Here is a 24,065-nt window from a genome sequence, read left to right as displayed (position 1 = left end):
TTTGACGCAGCGGATGCGGCCATTTTGTTTTCAGGCATTTATGTTTTTTCAGAATATCTCAGCTTATATTTGTTCTATCGAAATGAAAATTGTTGAATAAATCTTTATTTCAAATTTCCTTTAGAAATAAGAAGCTACTTGGACGAAAAGGGTGGTCACCGAGTACTACATATCCTGAAAGGAAGAACAAGCCTTTTAGCCTCTGAATTGTGTAACAAAGTTTTAAAAATAATCATTTTCGGACCAATGCGTTCAATGCTATGGAAAGAAAATTATGAAAACCAAATTGGAATTATTAAAATGTTTTATTATTGTACCTAGTCTGGCTATCATACTGTTACAGAGTTTCAGAGGCCACAAAATACTGTTCGTTATGAGGAGAATGAACGAACTTGGCGCTGGAATGTGCGATGACTCATTGTGAGTTTTGCTCTAGGAGGGGATATATTTCTACACGTAATCCTATAGGCAGAATGGAATGGGTGATTACGAATACCGGATAGCAGTGATCGTGCTACAGCTAGTTGGTGAACCAGCGAGCGAAATTGTCAACTCGCTTTAAAAAGACTGAAAATCTGCTTCTTTTGTGCATAAAAATATACATCTAATTGTAGTAGTGTATTGTGTACTTGTTCGGACAGAGTCGGTAGCACTGTGAATGCCATGTATTACAGGCTTCAGTAGGTTGTTTAGTGTCAAGACCCCCAATCCAATTCCATTGTCATTTTTCATGTCCACTTGTACTAAAGATGTATTCAGAGTGAGCTGCTAAATTTGAAAGTTCATAGAGTTGAAAGTGGTTTTTAAAATGACTAGCAGCCTTATCTGAGATTATGTTAATTCTGGTTGGTTTATCACCAAGGTTTTATTGATCTTCAAAAGTACTAGCAAACACTGAGAAGAATCCTATCATGTGTGATTACTTACAATTGCGAACTTTTCTCTCACTGTTGCAATAGGTCATTGCTGTAAAAGTTTATATTTCGTCATTGTGCCAATGGTAACCCTATACTTCTTCTGGTAGAATAATAGGCCAATCCTCTGCAAAATCACAATGATTGACTGAATGTTGGGCAGATCTTTCTGCTTCATCTTTAGTACGGGAAATGTATTTGCACATTGGTTGCACATTCTTTTCACATTTTCAAAACTTGATTACAAAATCCAGAGGCAAAGTAGCGTGTTTTTGTTTTCAGGAAGTGTGATACTCTTCGATCTACAACTTTTGTAATACTTTCAGAGATAGGTACTTTCGAGGGAAAAATAATAATAATAATAATAATAATAATAATAATAATAATAATAATATAAATATATGTTTTCTAATTTTTGTATAAAGGTTGGTCGAGAATGGCTTGAAACAAGGAGATGCGTTATCGCCATTATTATTCAAGTTTGTTCTGGAATACGCTTTAAGGAAAATCAAAGATAGCAACCAGGGGGTAGAATTGAATGGGGGTTCACCAGGTTATGGTATATGCTGATGATGTAAATTTAATACGGGATGATAGGAGAACAATAGAAAGAAATGCAGAGGTCTTATTAACTTCTACGATCCCCCAGTGCTCATTTGAGTACATTCATTTTAATACTACGTAAATATATGTAGTTTCACTTCAATTGCTCTCTTACACGTTTTGCTACTCAAGTACTCATTCGAGAACACATTTGGTGCACTCTGGATCCATCAGACGGCAGCATTGAGCATACAGCGTGAGATTCAGAAATGTGGCTGCAGCAGGAGAGGAAAGGATTGAAGGTCCTGTCAAAAAACGTGAGTATATTCGTTTATTTACCTTCGGCATGATATAAAAAATTATGTTCTTGTAGTTTAATGGCAGCTCCTTGATATGAAAATATTATTTGAGGTTAGAACGTTCTGTACATTTCAGAATTTAGTAAAAATTACCATGTACTCAGATGAGTACTTCGGGACTTACGTATACATATTATTTTCCTGTACTCATTTGAGTACTTTTCACATTGCTAGATATCTTTTATCTTTCAAAAGCTATTTTAAGTTTTCTTTTGTTTTAGTTGCATTTAGAAACAAATATGCACTAGAAGCTGGATCAAGAATGTATGTAAAAAGCAGTTGAGATATAAATAAAGTAATAAAATAGGCTTGTAGTGTAATAGTCTCTTCATAATAGTATTATATCTATTTATGCTACGGGCGTAGGCCGTAGTTGTCGTTACCAACCATAACATCGATTTTATCATTTTTCTATTTATGCTTTTAACTTGTTTTTCGATTAAGTAGTGTTAAAAGTTTTAACTGCTGGAGAGGTGATCGCTACTATAATTTGTAAATATTTCTATATTAAATTGCACTCTTTCTTTGCTTAAATTTTACAAACTTTTCATGTCCTTATGAGTAAATTCAAGTAACGTCCTTTATGAATTCATGTTCAGCAGTAAGTACTTAAATTCTAAGGAATTATTTTTAATTTATTTCAGGACCTTATAAAAGAAAAGTACTGCATGATCCTCTACAAATTTTGGAAATGGCCTAGTGACATTTCAATATCACACGACAATGTGGCCAGCAATAGTGACTTCACATTGAATGAAACCAGCGCCAGTATTGTATCAGAATATGATGCTCAGCCGAGTAACGTGGAATTAGATCCCATTTTTTGTGGTTCAAATGAAGCACCAACAAGAGACATGATATGGAAACATAGCATGTATGAATTATATCAATGTGATAGTTAAATGGAAAGACAATAAGAGTTCTCTTGTTGTTGTCTACTACTTTTGGTAAATTACCACAAGATCAAGTCCAAAGGTAGCAAAGAACTTCATATTTATGTACCTAGGCCTTCTGTAGTAAAACATTATAATTAGAAAATTGGGGGGGGGGGGGTGTAGATTTGCAAGATTGATTTCGTACTACAGAATCTTCACTGAGACTAAGAAATGAACTGTAAAAGTATACACTCATATCTTGGATTTTGCTGTTGTAAATAGTTGGATTTTGTACAAAAGAGATTGTAACCTTGCAGGTACTCCAAAAAATGTTTTTATTCTGTTAGAGTTTAGGTCAGACATTGTTAATTCTCTATTAGCGTCTGACCCAGAAAGCGTGACACTTAGTCCCAAAGTTGGGAGGCCAAGTAACAGTAACAGTAATGTAGTTCCTGTGAAAAAAGAGAAAACAAAATGTTATGCCTATGCCTCAATACCATGTAAGGTATGATTCAGTATATCACTGGCGAGAGCATGTTACTGGTAAATCACAATATCGATGTAGGCGTGAAGAATGCAGAGAAAGAACAAAAATTAGATGCATAAAGTGCAAAGTTACCGAGCGAAGTAGCTCAAGTGGTAGAGCGTTGGCTTCGCATTCGGGAGGTCGTGGGTTCGAATCCCGCTACCGACCATCCTGACTGAGGTTTTCCAGGGTTTCCCTCAGTCCTACCAAGCAAATACCGGGATGGTATTTACTAAACAGGCCCTGGCCGATACCTTCCCAAATCCTTTCCATTGTTATTATTGTTGTTAGATATCCAGTGTAAAATGGCCTCGGAGCTGTATCTGGTGATTGTTAAATAAATAAATAAATAAATAAATAAAGTTTCCTTTGCTTGCAAAATAGAAATGGTTTTCTTGCATTTCACAGCAAGTAAATCCATTCACTGGGTTTGCAAGGTTATATGTTATGGAAACATATCCGTGCGAGTTAGATAATAATTACAGACATGATTTTCTGGTGACACGCGAAAACGCGAAATGTATCAGTTTTGTATGAAAATGCTGTGTTCCTAAAATATATATTTTTTCACCAGTGGTTAGCCCATATAACGCTCGCGATTAGACGTGAAATTCTGTCGAATTAACGAAATTTGCAACTAGACTCGATATTCCACTAAATTTACGCAAAAGTGACAATTTTTGACGCTTTTACGGTTTATTCATTACCATTTTTCTCCCTTCTGTATACTTGAACGTCAGTAAACGCTATTAGGTCGTCATTTGTCTACCACAATGAAATATGGAACTGCCAAATGTCTGATGGCAACCCTCCCTCAGTTTATTTCTTGGCTGCAACGATTGTGGTTCCACATTTGCCTCGTGTGCTTCTGAACGGCAAAGCAACCGGTACAATGCCCAAAATCACATGTTTCAATAGAGCACAATAATTTAAAGATCATGATTACTACGTTTTTGAAGTACGTCAAAAATAGTTATGTGTAAATTTTGTAATATTAGAGTAGAATCTTCGTAATGAAGAACAAATATAACACCAGAAAACATTGAAGAAATTCTTACCTGTTATTTGCATAAGTAAACTGTAAATACTAAAGTTATTTTTTTTTTTATTAATGTTCTCTGTATTCGTTTTTAAATGATACGTCCGTTCAATAAGTATGCTTAGTGCTATTTTTTTTTTTTTTAAAGAAAAACAAATATTGTTTAATATACTCATGCATGAGTTCATGTCATGATGATTGATGAGTGGAAATTAAGGTGAAATAAAAGGTAACTAACTGTAATTGCCAAGGAAAATAGTGTTCTTACATTCAATTTTTATTCACCGATTTTATCCCGCTTTACGCATATTTTAATAACGAAATTACGAATTCTTATTTACCACAAAATCGTGTCTCTAATAATAATACGGATGACAAAGGTATATAAAATGCATGACTGTTCTAATGACATACTGAAGATTCATAATTACAGTAGCAGCTTATCTTATAATGTACTGAAGGTAAATACACAACGAAAACATTTTTCTTTGTTTCTTATTTTGTTAAGATTCATCACAACAATATAGCCTACTTTGTTCTAACTTTGTTCAAAACACTACAACAATATTTTTGATATTAACATTTGATATTTCATTTAACAATTGCAAAAAGTTGTTTATGGTATGCAGTGAATTCAACTAAATTCTCGTAAGTGATTATACTTACACTGAATAAATCGTGAATGATGTTATTTATTTTTATATTTAGAATAAATATATATAGTACGCCCCAAAACTACTCAAATGAGCACCTGTCCTCCCTGTGCTCCTATGGCGCTTTTTCATAAGAAATTGCTTTTAATACACCGAAATTCATATAATTAACTAGAAAATATTCAGAAATAATTTTTTGGTGCAGTAAAAAAATGGTCTGTAGAGGTTAAACGCTTGCAGGGACATGGGTTTAGAAGTAAATGCAGAGAAAACTAAATACATGGAAGTCCGTCGGGATCATAATACGGCAAATGGATGCGTTAAAATATCGAATAATACTTTTGATAAAGTGGATACTTTCAAATATCTAGGATCAGTATTAACAGACGAAAACCATATTCACGAAGAAATTAAATGTCGACTAAAAACAGGGAATTCTTATTATTGTTCGTTTCAAAATCTCTTGTCGCGAATTCTGTCGAGGAATTTGAAGCTTAAAATATATAAAACGATAATCATGCCTGTCGTTCTGTATGGTTGCGAAACATGGTCGCTTACTCGGAAGGAAGAACATAGATTGAAAGTATTTGAGAACAAGATCCTGAGACGAATATTCGGACCCAAGAGAAACGGGAATGGGGAATGGCGGAAACTTCATAACGAGGAACTACATAATTTATACGATTTACCCAACATTGTTACGGTCATCAAATCTAGGAGGCTCAAGTGGGAAGGTCATGTAGCCAGGATGGAAGAAAGTAGGAACGCTCTCAAAATGTTAATTGGAAGACCAACCGGAAAACTCCCATTAGGAAGACCTAGGCGCAAATGGGAGGAGACAATATTAAGATGGATCTCGCAGAAATAGGAATACAAAGTTGAAACGATCCAATTGGCTAAGGATAGAAGTCAGTGGAGAGCTTTTGTGAACGCGGCATTGAACCTCCGGGTTCCATAGGTCAGAGTTAGTTAGTTTAGTGTAGGTTGGTTTTGAACATAGGACTATATTTACTTGTTTATACTGTGTAATTATAACTATACTTTTAAACAAACAAACAAAATAAATCATCTATTTGTTTAAAGGTTTTGTGATTTATTTATTTATTGTTTAATATGACGTTCGTCAGTGGCTTCCGCATGGTCAACTTTGACGTGCTATATCTCCGGTACACACTTTTTATAATCTAAAGCATATATGTATATGTTTAAGATTCTCTTGTAGTTTCTATTTAGTATGTAGTTACTATTAGCGATATCATTGGCGTATCATGTTCCTAAGCACATCGAGAAATAGAAAAGAATATAGATCATCTTTGGCTTTTTTCTTTTCAATCTAGCTGCCTTATACAAGTGGTATAGTCATCACAAACTGTGTATTCAAAGTATCCCATTAGGGAGTAATCATGTTTATCTGAGACTTTTTTTCTAATGTATTATCTTTGGCATATCTCTTATATCCTCTCGTATTTTCATCGCTAGACAATATCGTGAACTTTTGAAATAGTTCCACTATTTTGTTCCTCGTGTTTAGTTTTCTGAGATCATTACGTGATCCTTTCATTTTCTTATTTATTTGTTATTTGTAGTTAAGTGTTCCTCAAAGCTCGATAGTAAATTATTGTGACTTATAGCCAGAACTTAAATTTATGTATTCTTTCTTTCTTTTCAGGTCATTCCACTGTGCATACTTTTTATTGGGATGATAACATTTAATAATTTATGTTTGAAATATGTTGGAGTTGCATTTTATACTGTAGGACGTTCATTAACTACTGTGTTCAATGTTATTTTTACCTACTTATTATTAGGTAAGTTGATATCAACTAAAAGCTAAAGTTTTGAATAAATAGATTTCTAAGTATAAATACAGCACGCAATTTCAGGAAGGGAGGCATAAGTTTAGGAGGTGTATGCCGTATGTTTATGGCCATTATTTAGCAAAATTTGTAGCAGCATGGGAACTTATTGATTATAATCCAGGCCAGCCGTAGCTGAGCAGATGCATATTAGTATTTGTATCTTCATAACGTTTTCTTCTAGTATGAAAGTGTTATAGAAAGTTTTATGAATCTCTGTCGACTTCATGAAATCACATTTTAACTCGTATAAAACAATATATGACAGTATTTCTCTCTGTTATATTACAGTAGAGCCAAGAATATCCGAGCCAATGTAGACCTGACTAAACTCGGTAATCGAATTCAGATAATACTAACTTCCTTAATTGAAGGGCAGTACTGTACGTACAGTAGTAAAGGTATAAGGTACAGTATAACTAAATAGACCTATATTAATAGCTATACAGCACATTCAGTCATTGTAATGTAAGTTGAAAAGCAAACAATAAATAAACTTATTAACCACAGAAAATTAAAAAATAAAGAAAAAAACAGTACAGTATTTTTCCAGATTACATCATAAAGTAATCCTGAAGTTTCGAAGATGTTTGTTGACAGCAGTACACATGGTTGCGATGCTGTTCCATTACTACGCGCGGGGACGTGAAAATTTGTAAAGGACAAAAACTAGAGAAGGAATGAGTAACTTATCCAAATACGACAGTGACATGATAGCCGAGCGTGATAAAGCTTTATGGTAGTGAGGTCGGAGTCGGGCGTTCGAGCCTTCTCTATTTATTTTGAACTTTTTTTCTTATTTTTTTAAATTTATACCCATTTCCGCGTCACTTCGCCTTCTGCTTATACGCTAAAACGTGAGCTGTTTGCTCCAATATATATATAGCACCTCGGTTAACCCGGAACTCTGTTAGTCGGGACTTAGGGTCGGATAATCATGGCTCTGCTGTATGTTATATGGATTTTTTGTAGTTTCTGGTGATCTTCAGAAAGTGTATAATACAGACTATGTATACTTTGCTAACAAAGAAATTGGTCGATATGTTATATTCAAAAAAGAAACTGCTCTCTCTTTCTCTAAATTGTAATTTTATTACAGGATTCAGTAAGTTTTTGAAGCAGCTAATGCTTGAAATAAAAACAAATATAAGATTATTTTACACTGAAATTTATAATTTGGGAACGAGATGATCTCAACTCACTTTCGTTTAAATTTCACTAACGTGAAATGAAAGTTATTTTCCGGAAAACTTTTCCCTACTAGCCCTAAAATTCTTTACCGAATACCCTCAACCCCCACACATTAATTACGAAAATTGATTCATTGAAAGATCCTCATGTTACCACTGAAGAAATTCCAGAATGTACATGTAAAACCTGTTCGATATTCGATACCAGTTTGATCTTCCAACACTCCACTATAAGGCTAACACGTTTTCTATCATTCCGGTAGTTGCCATTCTTCCAATCTAATTTACGCTTTTAATGCACTATTGTCATCTTCTATATCGACGAAACTCATTACTTCCTTTACGATTTTCAGCAACAATCATCGATACTCCTAGAGCGTTGAAATTCCCTATCTACCTGCCCCAAAACACATAACCCATTCGCAACAGACATTTGACTACACCTTCTACGTAAGTAAACTCAAATTCTTCTCTCGGACTCTCATGCAGGGTGTCTACCAGTTAGGGAATTTGCAGGGTCAGGGAAAGTCAGGGAATTTCATTGTCAGGGAAAAATCTTTCCCAGGCTGTGAGGGGTGAAGGAATGCCACTAAAATAGTCATAAATTACAGGTAAATGAACGATATTGTATGAGGATATAAACAATGATGAAAACTTACAGTTCGCTTTAATATAAGTTATTTTTCATGATTTATACTAAGATAAAAAGAATGACAGAGTCAGAGAAAATTATAATTTTGTTAGAGAAAATGTCAGGGAATTTGATTATGCTTGCTTGGTAGACACCCTGTCATGGCGGCCACTCTAGTCTTAACGGTCTGTAGTACCCTACCTCACCACAGTCACTCCTAGGCCAGTCTGGCTACCTGGCAATTGTCGTCAAGGAGCCCTCAAGACTGGAAATTGAAATGATTAAAATAAAGAATATTGGAAACGGTAATAAACTGGTATTAAGAATGTGTATTGAAGAATAATAGTTGTGAAGAATAATATATAATTACTCTTGCCAGTACACTAATAACTTGCAAGAGGGATTTTTCCAAGTTAAAATCGTGAAAAATCGTTTACGATCGTATTTAAGCAAGGAGGTACTCTCCGCTCTAATGCTAATTGCACTTGAAAGAAATGTGCTTTGTGGTCTCGCGTAGTGTAGTCACTAACCCTCTCGCGTTTGGAGCGAGCAAGTCCAGTTTCGATTCGCGGTGTGGATACACAGTCTGAAAGGTGTATCAGCTTTTTGAGGTCAGCCATCCTGATTGAAGTTTTCTTCTTGGGTTTTTCTCATTCACACCAGACAAATGCCGGGATGATATGTAATATAATGGTCCCAGGCCGCTTTCTTCCTTTCCCATTCCTTTCTTCCTCCCCAATTCCCCGGACAATGTAATCGCCAAGGGACGTCATCCCTCATATGTGTGACGGAATAACATGATAATAGACGCTGAAAACCTAGACAAAGATCTGGCGATAATTGAAATATCCAGATCAAATGAGGACTTCAATAAATTAGCGATTTAATTCAAAAGACTATTAATGCTTGAATATTGTATCAAAACATTTTTGATACACAATTTTATACTATTTTGCGTGTATTTCCTTACTTCTCTTATTTAAAATGTGTATCCTATCCTTATACATTTTAACAATGTAAAATGTAAAACTTGCGGTTAACAAAATATAGCTTATACTTTGTAACTTTAATTCATAAATAGGGTGACTAGAATAATATCACTTTTATAGGTAAGTTACTATGACTCATGCAATAAAACTATAATATTTTAAACTTTCATTGTGAGTTTATTGGTAGTGGTAATACGAACCATTAAGAAAAGCCAACATCTGTACTGTTCAGTACTTTTCATTAGTTTTTTTTTTTTCTAACAATGATTTAATATTTAAATTTAACATAATGTTATAAACAAATGGGAGGGTGGTCAAGCGGCATAGGCAGTCAGAGCCTGCTAACTCAGTTTCCTTTTATTTTTTTTTTTTTTAGTTTTGCCAATTTCTTTTACTACTATTGCTATTTTATATATTATTATTATTTACATTAGCTTTCATTCTACCTTATCAACCATTATTTATTTATTACTATATTTTCATATTTTGACATATTTTCATATTTTTGTTTTAGTTATTAATGTTGTTAATTTCATTATTTTTCATTCCTTTTTTCCTATATCATGATTTTTTTCTCATTTATTATTCCTTCGCTCTCCTCAGTGTGTCTATTTACAGCCTGATAAGACTTACCACATGACTCTGCACTCTGCTCTAACATGGCGCATATCATATCTTCTTTAGCTCTTTTTCTCTTCTTTATTTCTTTCCCTTTGCATGTTCCCCCTCCCCTATCTGATGATTTTTTTAAAATTCACTGTGTTTCTCATACATTTTATTTGTTTCAGTATTTTTTTTTTTTCTTTTTACATTTTTTTCCCTTCATTTGCATTATCTCACACTTGTTATTTTTAATGTATTTATTATTTTTGGATCAAAAGATCCAATATATTTCAGGCTTTTTTTTTTTTTTTTTTTTTTGTAGGCCTTATATCTGGGGGCCTTGTTTGTTAATTTGTACATTAGTTTATATTTTCTTATCTTTCAATCCTTTCTCCATGTATTTTTTCTCTACATTTATTGTTCCATCGCATTTCTGCGCTGTCTGTCCAATTAATTTTATCTTCCTGCACTAAACTCTTGTCTGGTTTAGTGGCTAGCGGACGTACCTATGGAAGCGTTTAGTTTCCGGCAGGAGAGAGCTGAATGCACCACAGTTCTTCAAATCTCACTTTATCAAATCTACTTCTCTATTCTTCCAGTTCTTTCTTTTCACTTTACTTTGTTCCTACCCAGCTGATAAAGCATTTAGCGAAAGAGCTTATAGTGTAATGTCCCCTTCAGAGAAGAATACAAGTGCGGGGTGAGGAAGCGGGAAGCAGAGGGTGTAGTTGTTGCCCTCTGAAAACTTCTACGATAGTTTATTATTCTGCAAAGGCAAACTTTTTTTCAGAGTTGCCAGGTATATGGTGAATGCCATGTTTGTGTAGAAATCAAAAGAAATGTTCCCTTCTGATCATTTGGAGGGACGAGATGCTGTAAATCAAGCTTCAGTGATACCTGACACATGGCTAGCCAGCAGTTAAATAGCAGAGAAATTCCGTCTTACTGTTAGTCTTTGAAATAAAGGACCAAAAGAAAAAGCGTTTGAAAACTTATCAATGAATATATTGTATTTGAGAGTAAATATGCTATTCATTTCGCTATAGTTTAATTTATTAGAGTACAGAGAGAATCTGGAGAGATTGTTTGAAAAAATAAATACAAATCATTTGACATTTTTTTCAGTCTCGATACTTCCATAGCTAGAAAATAAAATTATAAATCAATTTACTTCGCATCATCATTGAATTAATACTTCTTGCAGCTAGCATTCATTATCGACTCGAACAACTTAATTATTATTATTATATTATTATTATTATTATTATTATTATTATACAAAGTAGAAACTGGATGCAGTTAGCTAAGGATAGAAGTCAGTGGAGTGCTTTTGTGAACGCGGCATTGAACCTCCGGGTTCCATAGGAGTAGTAGTAGTAGTAGTAGTAGTAGTAGTAGTAGTAGTTGTAGTTGTAGTAGTAGTAGTTGTTGTTGTTATTATTATTATTATTATTATTATTATTATTATTATTATTATTATTATTATTATTATTATTATTATTATTATTATTATTATTATATATTTCTCATATTTTAGTTTTAAATAGTTTTAAACTTAAAAATTTGACATTATCTGTGATTACCTGTTTGTTAATTTCGTAGCTTTCTTCCTGAAGAAGAGTATCATCATGGCTTATTATCTAAAGGAATTAGCTGTTATTCTTACAGTTCCCAAAACTTTCTTACAGCACTTACGAACATTAGTGATGCAAATCCAAATATCGGGATAATTTATACAAAACTGAAGGGTAGTTACTGGGAATATTGTATGTAGTTGAAACATGAATGCAAATGTTTGCTTTTGATCGGTCAAAACAGAAAATTGTCAACAAATGTTTATCTTGTTGATCTAACAGCTGCCTACAGTTTTTAAAGGAAGTTTTTCCAAACATTTTTTAAAAATAGTTTTAGTTTTGTTAACAAAATTTCAATAACTAATTGTCAATGGTTATTCAAAATAAAACCACCTTTCTTTTTTAGTATCGTATCGAGATACTTGTAATTACCGTTATGAAAGAACTATCCAACAACTTACCAACGTGAGCGATTTGACCCAAAATTATCCCTTTCAGTTGCAGTTATGCTTGGCTAATAAAGGCAAATTTAGGGGCACTTGATCAGATTTGACTCGGAATCTGAACAAATTTCACACATTAAAATTATATACATGTTAATAAAAGTACTTATCACGCATACAAATAAGCAGTAGAATTTAGTAACAAACTGGAATGATTCATTCTGAAAGATTAGTGAAAAGCGAAATTAAAAAACTCGAGCAGAAACAGAAAGGTAACAATCCAGGGGCGGATCCAGGACGAACTTCTGGGGGGGGGGGGGGGGGTGTAATACTTGGAGCTACTTTTAAGAGCTCCAAACTCTGGGATGGGTTTTATTTATATATAAAATTTTAAAATGTTTCCTCTTCTGGGGGGGGGGGAGCAATCGCCCCGATCGCCACTGTAACAATCAAATGATAATTCTCTTCATACTCTAAATATATTCCCCTTAACTTACAAACTATATGTTTATTAACATTCAGATATAGGAAATAAATTACAAATTAAGAGTACTTTTTAAAAATGCTCACCTTTTAAAGGATGAACAAAGAAGGATTAAGAATGGAATACAATACAATCAATTACAGGAGTAGTTGGGGTAAGTGGGGATAGGCGCGTTTTCTAAAAATCTGGTAAAAAGTATGAAAACAGTTTCTCCAAATTTGAAGACTGTGGACATAGTGCCATTCGTCTGGTAGAGTGGTTTTAACTAATATGAAGAGTATAAAAGAATAACCCTAAGCTGAAAATGGGTCCATGTTTTAGCATGCAATCAACTTTCGTAGAGCTTTCAGCCCTTGGCTGTCCCGAGATAATTGTCATAGAAACAATTGGGGAGAACATTGTACGGTTAAGAAGATATGCTTATGTACTTATAAAAATTGAATGTACTGTGCTATACTTGTCAGTATATGCACAATTGAAGTGTCCCCACTTACCCTACATTTTTGTACAGTGAGGTAAGTGGGACACAAATTTTATACCTGTGGGGTAAGTGGGGACACAAATTTTATACCTGTGGGGTAGTTGAGGACACGGACACAGATGCAGGTATTTCCGATAATACATCGAAGATGAAGACAGTGCAATGGCAATGCTTCACTTTGATTAAGTGAAAAATTGGTATATTGGCAGTCATAAAGTCAGTTAGCAAAAATGTGTATGAAATGAAGTTCCTTGAACAAATTGGCATGCAATTTCGTTTTCCATTTTTAAGGCAACGCCCTATGAATCTACATATGCTTCAGGGTGTAGCCTATATTTATTCTTATTTGTCCATTTTTAGAACTGTTATTCAGCAGTACATTTGTTAGTATTCAGTATTTGGTTGTTATAATCCAGAGACGTGCCTCATCGGGAGCTCTTTTTTACGTACAATACTAAACTTTAAAGCTTATCATGTTTGTCTCCACTTTCCCAGTACCGAATATCAAGCCTCAGGGCAAACTGTAATACTATATTTTTAATTATTTCAATGTTTCTGGGATAAGTAAATGATGTCAAGCAAATATTGCTAATATCAGAGTTTTCTGAACAAAATAAAACATACTTTTGAAATATTGACATTATTTTTTTTTCTACATTTGCCACAGCACTATTTTCAAAATGTTGTATCTCTGGCTAGAACTACAGCAGAAATATGAAACTTGGACCTATTAGCAGTAGACAACAGGTACTCTGTCCCCACTTATCCCAAAAAGCGGAGTAAGTGGGGATAGTAACTGATTTTTAATAAACATTTTATTGCGGAACAAGTATTTACATTGCTTCAAAATGGACCCTATGCTTATCAAGTGTACAAACCAAAGTTAATATGACCATACTTTCAGTTTCATTATCCGAAAACTATTACTGGTACAGTAGTTGAAAGTTGAACGTTGCAAAAACTGTCCCCACTTGCCCCAACTACCCCTACATTATAACCACCCGCAGCAATAAAAATATTCTTTCTTTAATTTCAGTCACCACATCTTAAATATATGCCTCTTTATCTTAAATATAATATACATTATTCTTTTCGATTATGAAGTTGTGCTTTGTTTATGATTAACGAAAAGTAATTAGGAAAATTTTTCGAGTTCATCTTTTTTAGGTTGTGTTGTTTCAATTTGCGGCTTGCACAAAACGAAAGAGTTCTTCAACTCTAGACTAAATCAGAACTAAAGGGAAAGGCCAGGCCGGTACCCAGCCCAAAAATGTAGGGGGAGGGCGGTAGAAGTTAGGGGGCCCCGATCCAACCATATTATAGTTAATTCGCAAGCCTACCGTGAAAATTTTAGGGGGGTCAGTAAAATTTTAGGGGGCCGGTTCCCCTAGACCCCCCTTGGATACGAGCCTGGGAAATGCCATGAGTATAAAATAACAGAGGAACTTGCGGTAGAGCGAAATCCGTGCAACGATCTGACGGACAGCTATGTCTAATAAGTGCAATGGGAGAGTTCTCTAAAGAACTTTCTTACCACACGACCGGGATAAAGAAATACTTATTTTTTGTAGGTTTCTTAGAAAATATTTTGCATTCATCTATTTCAAATTGCGTCATAATGCTTTTATGGATAGTAGATTTAGCTGTGGGCATTATTATTAATTAACATTCTTAGGTATAAGTTCATATGTAGAAAGGTGAGAAAACTTGCGATTGTTGGACATGTCATAACATCAAAATGCCACTAGACTAGACTTCATATTGTTTCCTTTGTTGACGTCTTGCACGTATACTTTTATCTCAAGTCCAAATACCTGCTTACATTTTATGACATAAAATGAGGAGGAAAGTGGCTCGAGCTTTTCTAAGTGCCGATCCCAGCATTTGTCTGATACGAAAAAATAAAACAGGAAGAGTTAGGGTATTTGGCATCCAATATAAAAGCGAGATCTCGGTCAAATGAAACGATCAAGCTGCAGTTAGTACTCTTAGTTTTCCTCTATCGTAGGATACCTTTTATGGGTGATTTGTCAATAAGTGACTAAAGATAATCCTTTATCTTGAAGCACGAATGGATACACACCTTAAAAAAAAGTTCACTGGAAGGACTTAAAACAAGTTCTAAATTATCGTGAAATGAGAGTAATCTTCACAAATGTGAACCAGTAGCCATGTGATAAATGTGAAACAGATTGTGTCAAGTGCCATGCTGAGAATGGACAATGCACACAACTAACACCACATCCGTTGCTTTGTTTAAGAAACATTACGTCAACAAACTTTGCTTAAGAAAGTAAATTCAGCTAACGACAAAGATAACTTCGAAAAGAGTTACCTCCAGCTTTAGACAAAAAGGACTTTACATATGGCTTTCCTCTTTTTTAACGAAATTAGCTTAGCGAGGTTAAACATGTAAATAGAAAGTGAAAACCACAGGCTATTAAGGATTAGCTAGTTCATATAATGGATTCAGTTTATTGTGTTAATTGAAAGTAGGCCTACTTTTTACCTTTATGAAATTATGTAATTACGTCATTATATTCTAACCATTTAATATTTATTCTATCACTTCCATCTTTTTGTTTCCTTGAATTGTGAATTCTAGAAGGAAATTTAGATATTAAGACTGGCCACCCTGTAAAAGTTCTTCACTGCCGGGAATGGATGAAAAACTCAGCTGGAAGGGTCGCTAAGACCGAATTCCGTAGCCTTGCAACCTCCTGAGATGCGGATTATACTTCACTGGTGTGTGTGTGATTATCTTTCCACCATTTTCTGATAACTGATTAAGTTTTCATTTACGCTTGTGGATATTCCTTTGTCAAACACATACACACATTGTTTAACATACTCTGGAATACAGCTAGATTAACATCGTTGCCTTTCCAACATAAGGATATATATATATATATATTTCATTTGCATTACGTCAGATTATTATATATTTCAAATCTACATGTTAAACAAAAACATACGATATTAAGTGTTACAAACTAAGGACACTATAGTATCACAAACATTTGATGGCCTCTATAGCACTAATAATGCAAGTGACGGACGGGCCATGCAAATTCAAAGCACTTTAGCGTTTAATATTATGATCATGGTAGGGCGGATTTCGAATGAATAGGAACAGATACAAGGGATTAAAAATTTGACTTTTTTCAAAAGTCTTTATTTCGAAAGAATGAAATATCTTGAGATTTACGTCCCATTGTTATGCCGTGTCAGCTAAAGGAGACGGTGATGATGAGAAATTTATGAAATGGTGGAATGAAGAGAGAGAACCCACGCACACGGTGCTCGCCCATCACAAAGCCCACTTGGCGCAAGTGGGATTGAACCAGGAATCCCACGCACTAGAGGTGAACGCTCTATGACTGAGCCACCGCGGGCTCCGTCTTTATTTTGAAAAACTGCGTAGATAAGTGCCTCATACAATCACTTAGATGGCTTTAAATAGATGCAGAGAACATTTGCAGCAATTTGATATCTCAAACCATTCTGAAGATATAATGAATACGGGTAAATTTTGCAACATTGCTATATATATATATATTGTAGATCTTATTGTAATTACACCTACCAAAAAGTATTGTTATAGAAGCAAAGTAACTCAAAACTTATTTTTAAAAGTTCATACAAACACTCCATTTTAAGCAATCTGACTAATTTAATCAATTTTTTCATATCTCCAGAACGGTTTAAGGTATCAAATTGCTGTAAACGGCTTTATGATCTTTATGTCTATTCAGAACCACATATGTAATTGGATGTGATTTTATCTAAATACTTTCAAAAAGAGTCGCATTTCCAATTCTTCGTAACTTTGTTTCTACTTATTCGAAATACGTCCTATGATGACCACAGTATTCAACACTAAAGTACTTTGGATGTGCATTACCCTATCCATATCACTTGCTCCATTAGTGTTGTAGTACTCCCTAAAATTTGGTTGCTCCTTGATGTTTGTGATACTGTAGCATCCTTAGTTTGCAACGCTACAAACAAGTGCGGTATTATAAGTTTTCGTGTAACAAGTAGATATGAAATACTTAAAAAAGTAACTTAGTACCATTTGAAAAGAAAAATTACTTTATGTTGAGTTGGCAACACTGTTAATATGGTTGTATTACAGAGTATATCAAACGAGTTCCCTCTAGATACTTGCATGGTACGAAATTGTAGCGTTTTGTATATATTGGTTTAAAAGCAACAAGGGCATATGAAGATACGGGCAGTGCCGTAACAAAACTCTTCGGGGCCCCGGTACAAGAGGATATTTGGGGGCCCCACAAGTGAACGTATTTTTCAATATAATAGTAAAAGCAGCAAACACGATATTACACACACATACACAGAAATACTTTCCTCCAAAGTAAGCTTAAATAATGGAATAACGTAAGATAGAAAGAGTATATTTACATATTACAGCATTTTACAATTTACGATAAGTTTATAGAGCTTTTAAAAAGCACAGTATCGTATCGTCTTTTCAATATTAGTCAAAATGAGAAAGGTATTAATCACATTTTCTTAAGAGAAAAAAAATGTTATAGTATACCATAGTTATACACATGTTATTTACAGAAAAGAATCTCATGGTTAAGAAATAAAACGGGGATATCAGTGATGTTGCACAACTGCTCAAACAATTTCAAAATAAACTTATTGTAATGGATTCAATACCATAAAATAGAACAAAAATTTAATGTCGTTTCAAAGAGCTTTTTCTCCTAGCTTTAGCATCAGCAAAATCTGAAACAATCTTGTCTATGTTCAGCCATAAATTCGTTTTCTTTCTATATTTAATATAGCAACATATGTTAACCTTTGTTGTGAGGTACTACTTCTCAAGTAGTTTTTATAAGATTTTAATTTCGCGAACGAGCGTTCAACAGAAGCCACACTTACTGATATTGTTAGAAAAATTACACATGCGGTAAGCACATCAGGAAAAGACACAAAATACCCATTTTCCACTAAGAATAAAGCTATTTCCCGAATTGTTCGAGGGTTACCTATTTCAGCCCTATTATAATCTCTGAATACCTGTATTTACTGTGGAAAATCTGAGCTTACATCACTACTGTACTTTGTAGCAAAGTTATATCCAGATTTCTGAACGTCTTCCACAGATGCAGACAACAATGTTACTGGAGTAAGAAAAGAAAAGCTATTGAGCACTTCAGTCATTCCGTGGAAACGGGTATTAAGTTGTGACACAATACAATCCAGAATAGTATAAAATACAGTGACACGAAATGTATCTTCCGATACATCTAGTCTACTATCCGTAGTCAGTTCATCAAAATATTTCTTGACAAACCTTTTGCGTTTCTCTTGAAACGTTTCTGAAATACTCAATTTCGAGCACAGATCTTTTGTGGATTTTACAAGTTCGTCATAGTCTCCTCGAAGATCTTTCATTTGCTGAAGTGAATTCTTCAGATTTTTCTCTGCTATTTGCAGATCAATATCAGAAGACTGCAAACTTTTGGAAGTCACATACATGGACATTAAGATCCTTTTCTCAAATGACTAGCATCAACATAAATTCAAATGTCTCTGTCTTCTTTCATGACTGAGATACTCTCAACTCATTAGGTTTCTTACTTGTCAGACAAATCACAGTAAGGAGCTTTTGAACATCAGCAATTCTCCCTTTCATGCTGCTAACAGCAGTGTGTTCTGTTTCCCACCTAGTTATACATTTTTTTTTTTTTTTTTTTTTTTTTTTTTTTAGTTTCCTTCTTTAATTTTGAAACCATTTCATCACCAAGAGCTAAAAGTGACCATCTAGAAGCACTATAACTAAAAAGAAAGAAAAAAGGGAAAACACCGTGAAAAACGTCCAAAAAATGTAAACGTATGTGGAGACTTTTGCAGCATCGACAATAACAAGATTCAGACTATGCGCACAGCAATGAACGTCCGGAGCGTTTGGAGTAGTATTACTAATTCTTGGTTGTAAACCACTATAAACCTCTCTCATCACTGATGCTCCATCATATCCCTACCCTCTCCACTGTTTTATGTGGATTTGGTGGCTGATTAAGATGTTTATAGTTCTCGGTACCATGCTTATCTAATGCATAAAATCCTACGAAACTTTCTTTAATTTCTAATGTCGCTCCTTCATAATTCACAAGAACGTAGCGAAGAATGACACTAGCCCGATCAGTTTTTATGTCCAATGTTATATCCACGATTATTGAAAAAAAAAAAAAAAAATGAAATTTTCGAACATCTTCAAAAATAAATTCATGATTAGTTCAATATAAGAAATAAATAACAGAATATAAGTTATCAGTACGGAGTAATAAATGGGTTTAGCGGGACCCCCTGGGTTTGGAAACTGCAAGAACGAAAAAAATATTTACAAAAATTACTAGTAATCTAGAATTTCACCACAATGATTATTTCTCATACATAAGAAATGGCCCTATAGGCTTGGGGGCTCCCCCAAAAAATGGTACTAAAATTCATGGCAATTTTAACATTGACAATGATTTTTTTCTCATACATAAAAAGTGAACAACAATGTAAGTATTCAGTACTGAGTAATAAACGTGTTCAGCGAGGCCTGTAGGCTTGGGGCCCCCAAAACAGAAAACAATATTATTAAAATTGACAATGATTTTCTCTTGCACATAAGATTAATAATAATAAAGTAAAATAATAATAAAATAAAATAATAATAATAATAATAATAAAATTAATAATAAATTCAGTAGCCTACTGAGTGCTTACTTCTCGGCTTTAGAAGATACGGAGTGGTCTAATGTTGAGAATACTTGGATTGAAGTTAGAAATAACATTAAAATTTCAGCAAAAGAAAAATTGGGACACGCGGATATACGTAGGAACAAACCATGGTTCAACCAGGAATGCAGTAAACTAGCAGAGAAGAGAAAACAGGCAAAATTATGTTGGCTACAAAATCCGAATGAAATAACTACACAATATTTCGTAGACATCAGGCGGGAAACTTCCAAAACTTTTAGAACAAATAAACGCGATTTTTTGAAAGCTAAAATTAAGGAAATTGTAGATAATAGTAAAAATAAAAACATTCGGGACATGTATAAGAGAATCAACGAATTTAAGAAAGGCTATCAACCTCGTGGTTATATATTAAAGAAAGCTGATGGAACAGTTCTCACTCATACGGATAGCATCTTAAATAGATGGAAAGATTTCTTTGACGATTTGCTGAACACGCAGCTAAAAACTAATGTGCGTGGAGAAAAGGAGATACACACCGCAGAACCGTATATTCCAGAACCCAACCGAATAGAAGTAGAAACCGCTATAAAGAAATTAAAGAAACACAAATCTCCGGGTATAGACGAAATTCCGGCTGAATTAATTTTAGCTGGAGGCGAAAAGTGGAACAAGATACACAAACTCATTCTCCTTATCTGGAACAAGAAAGAATTGCCAGAAGAGGGAAATAATCTATCATTGTTCCAATTTACAAGAAAGGTGATAAAACTGACTGTAATAATTATCGAGGCATTTCTCTTCTGTCAACATCCTATAAAATCCTTTCAAATATTCTTCTCCCCATACGCAGATGAAATTATTGGAGATTATCAGTGCGGGTTTAGACGAAATCGATCAACTATCGACCAAAATATTTACCATTCGCTAAATACTCGAAAAGAAGTGGAAATACAATATCCCGGTACCCCATCAACTATTTATTGATTTTAGAAAGGTTTACGACTTGGTTAGGAGAGAAACATTATACAACGTTCGTACAGAACTTGGAATACCGAGAAAACTAATTAGATTAATTAAGATATGTTTAAATGAATCCCAAAGTAAAGTCCGGGTAGGAAAATTTTTGTCCACGAGCTTTCACTTCGAAAATGGCTTGAAACAAGGAGATGCGTTATCGCCATTATTATTCAAGTTTGTTCTGGAATACGCTTTAAGGAAAATCAAAGATAGCAACCAGGGGGTAGAATTGAATGGGGGTTCACCAGGTTATGGCATATGCTGATGATGTAAATTTAATACGGGATGATAGGAGAACAATAGAAAGAAATGCAGAGATCTTATTAAACACTTACAGGGACATGGGCTTAGAAGTAGATGTAGAGAAAACTAAATACACGGAAGTGCGTCGGGACCGTAATACGGTAAATTATGGATGCGTTAAAATATTAAAAAATATTTTTGATAAAGTGGATACTTTCAAATATCTAGGATACATATTAACAGACGAAAATCATATTAACGAAGAAATTAAATGTCGACTAAAAACGGAATTCGTGTTATTATTCAGTTCAACATCTCTTGTCGCGAATTCTGTCGAGCAATTTGAAACTTAAAGTATATAAAACGATAATCATGCCTGTTGTTCTGTATGGTTGCAAAACATGGTCGCTTACTCTGAGGGAAGAACATAGACTGAAAGTATTTGAGAACAAGATCCTGAGACGAATATTCGGACCCAAGAGGAACGGGAATGGGAAATGGTGGAAACTTCATAACGAGGAACTACATAATTTATACGGTTTACCAAATACTGTTGGGATCATCAAGTCTAGGAGGCTTAGGTGGACAGGTCATGTAGGTAGGATGGAAGAAAGTAGAAACGCTTTCAAAGTCTTGACTGGAAGACCAACCGGAAAACGACCATTAGGAATACCTAGGCGCAGATGGGAGGAGACAATATTAAGATGGATCTCGCAGACATAGGAATCCAAAGTAGAAACTTGATTCAGTTGGCTAAGGATAGAAGTCAATGGAGAGCTTTTGTGAACGCGGCATTGAACCTCCGGGTTCCATAGGCCATAGAGTTAGTTAGTAGCCTACTGAGTAATTAATAGGTTCGACGGGGCTACCTAGGCTTGGGGGCCCCGGTGCGTTGCACCGCTTGCACCGCCCATTGTTACGGCACTGAATAAAGGGTCCACCCTATATAATCAACCATTGTCAAACCACTGCTGGATGAAGGTCTCTCCAACTATTGTCCACAGCCATCTATCTTTTCCAGGTTACTCCACAGTGCTTCGTAATTTCGTCACGCTGGCTTGCATAATGAAGTTTCCTAGGTTGTTTCTTGTCTCTTGGTATCCAATCAATGAAATTTTGTGTTTTTAATTATCAATCATCATTTCTTGCAATATGTCCATCCCACTGTTCAATGCATTTGCTTTCATGACAATATCCATCACTCCGGTCATCTTTCTGATTCATGTGATTATTTTCCTATCGTTATAGGTGCTTCTTAACATGCATCTCTAAGTGTTTCATTGGGTAGTCTGTAGTTAGTAAATGTCTGATTTTGTTATGCTTTGATCAAAATTAGAAACGAATTAACAGTTCAAAACCACGCGGAAATTTGTGTTAAGAAGGGTCTACGTTACGAGGTTATTTAGATCACCGTGAGAGGGGCCAATCATAAACATTGTGGTGGTAGATACAAGTGGAGGGTTCCTGTAGAAAGGGACAACAACATTACAATATTGTAGTCTTGTTACACAAGGTCAGAAATGTTCATCCAGTGAAGTGGAGAGAGTACAGCGAACACCTCAGCGGAATACAGCGCGCTCCTTCAAATGTCAATTCGTTTCTGATTTTGATCCGAGTGCAGTGTCCACGTCTCCGATACATATGTCAAAATATGCAGAATACATTCATTGGAAATTTTACGCCTTAGACATATTGACATATGACCTTTCAATATAAAACTGTTCCTTTCGAAATTCTTTCCTGGCTAACTTAATACGTGTGTTAATTTTTTTCATTAATGTTACCACCCATGCATATCGTCTGTCCCAAATAGACGAAGGTATTCGCTTCTTCTACTTCCGTGTTTTCTACTTCAATCTTTGACTTCCCTTCAAAGTTGTTAAGATTATCTTAGTCTTTTCCATATTCATTTTCAACTGTACTCCCCTGCGCTTCAAATTAAGCTTTTATATCATATCTTGCAGTTTTGAGTTGTTTGCGAAGAGAACGATGTAACCAGCAAAACGATGGTGGGTCAGGTGTTCTATATTTACAATTATCCCTTTATTCTTCCAGTTGAGAAATCGAAACACCTCAAGAGGTTTGTAAAAAGATTGGGAGAAATATTATCATCTTGTTATAGCCCCTTTTGTATTCTTACAGTCTTTGTACAGCCAAAACAGTTGTACTTTTGCAATTTGGCTGTTTATAGATTTTATGTTTAACTTTTATGTAAGCGTCTTTGACACCACATGATTTAAAAGCATTAATAACTACCAATGTCTTCACCGAATCTGAAGCTTCTTGATAGCCAATGAACGTCGGAAAAAAAAGAAATTCATGCTTGTTTGATCTTCCTCATCATTTCACTCACCACCTGAATATGATCTACTGTCCCGTAGCCACTTCTTGATTGATTGATTGAGAGTAAGGAGGACGTCAGCAGCGTGGCTATTTGTCCCCGTCACAGTCACCACTTCTAAATTCAGCGTGTACTCTTGGTTGGCCGAGGTCCAGCTGTTTTTCTAATCTGAGTGTCAAACTTCCGTAAGCAATTTGTGAGCAAGGAGTAGATTCGTAGGTCTATACTTGCGAAGATCTTTATGTTCTTTCTTATACAGCAGTGTGATCATGGCTTGTTTCCACTTTTCAGGAATTCTATTGCTTCTGGGACATTTAGTGTTTTTGTGCTTTTTCAGCAGCTTGCTTTAGTATCTCTAATGCAACTCCCTTTCTCCTGGTGTCTTTCCTCCTTCCATGTTCCTTATAGCGTACAAAACTTGTTGCAGTCCTGGCAGTATGTCTTATTTCCTCTTCATCTTTGCTTGCTGTAGAGTAGTTGAATCCGGTCGCTGGTTTAAGTGACTGTGCCGTCCTCTTTCTTGAATGCCACGTTTCACTTGCTAAGATTCTGCTTTGCCTTCTTAAGAACCATGT

The 24,065-nt window shown here is 34.8% G+C and overlaps 1 protein-coding gene across 1 annotated transcript in view; it reads left to right on the top strand.

Moving 5' to 3' along the window:
- The window catches only part of nac (GDP-fucose transporter nac), a 114,663-nt gene that overhangs the window by 41,929 nt on the left and 48,669 nt on the right, over nt 1–24,065 (top strand). Inside the window, exon 3 of the mRNA XM_081762580.1 lies at nt 6,579–6,717. Within this exon, the coding sequence (XP_081618706.1) occupies nt 6,579–6,717 (139 nt within the window). The remainder of the gene's footprint in view (nt 1–6,578; nt 6,718–24,065) is intronic.

The sequence above is a fragment of the Thermobia domestica genome, chromosome 6 (assembly GCF_964235325.1).
Source record: "Thermobia domestica chromosome 6, izTheDome1.hap1.1, whole genome shotgun sequence".
Lineage (NCBI taxonomy): Eukaryota > Metazoa > Arthropoda > Insecta > Zygentoma > Lepismatidae > Thermobia > Thermobia domestica.
This window is presented reverse-complemented; position numbering and strand designations above follow the sequence as displayed.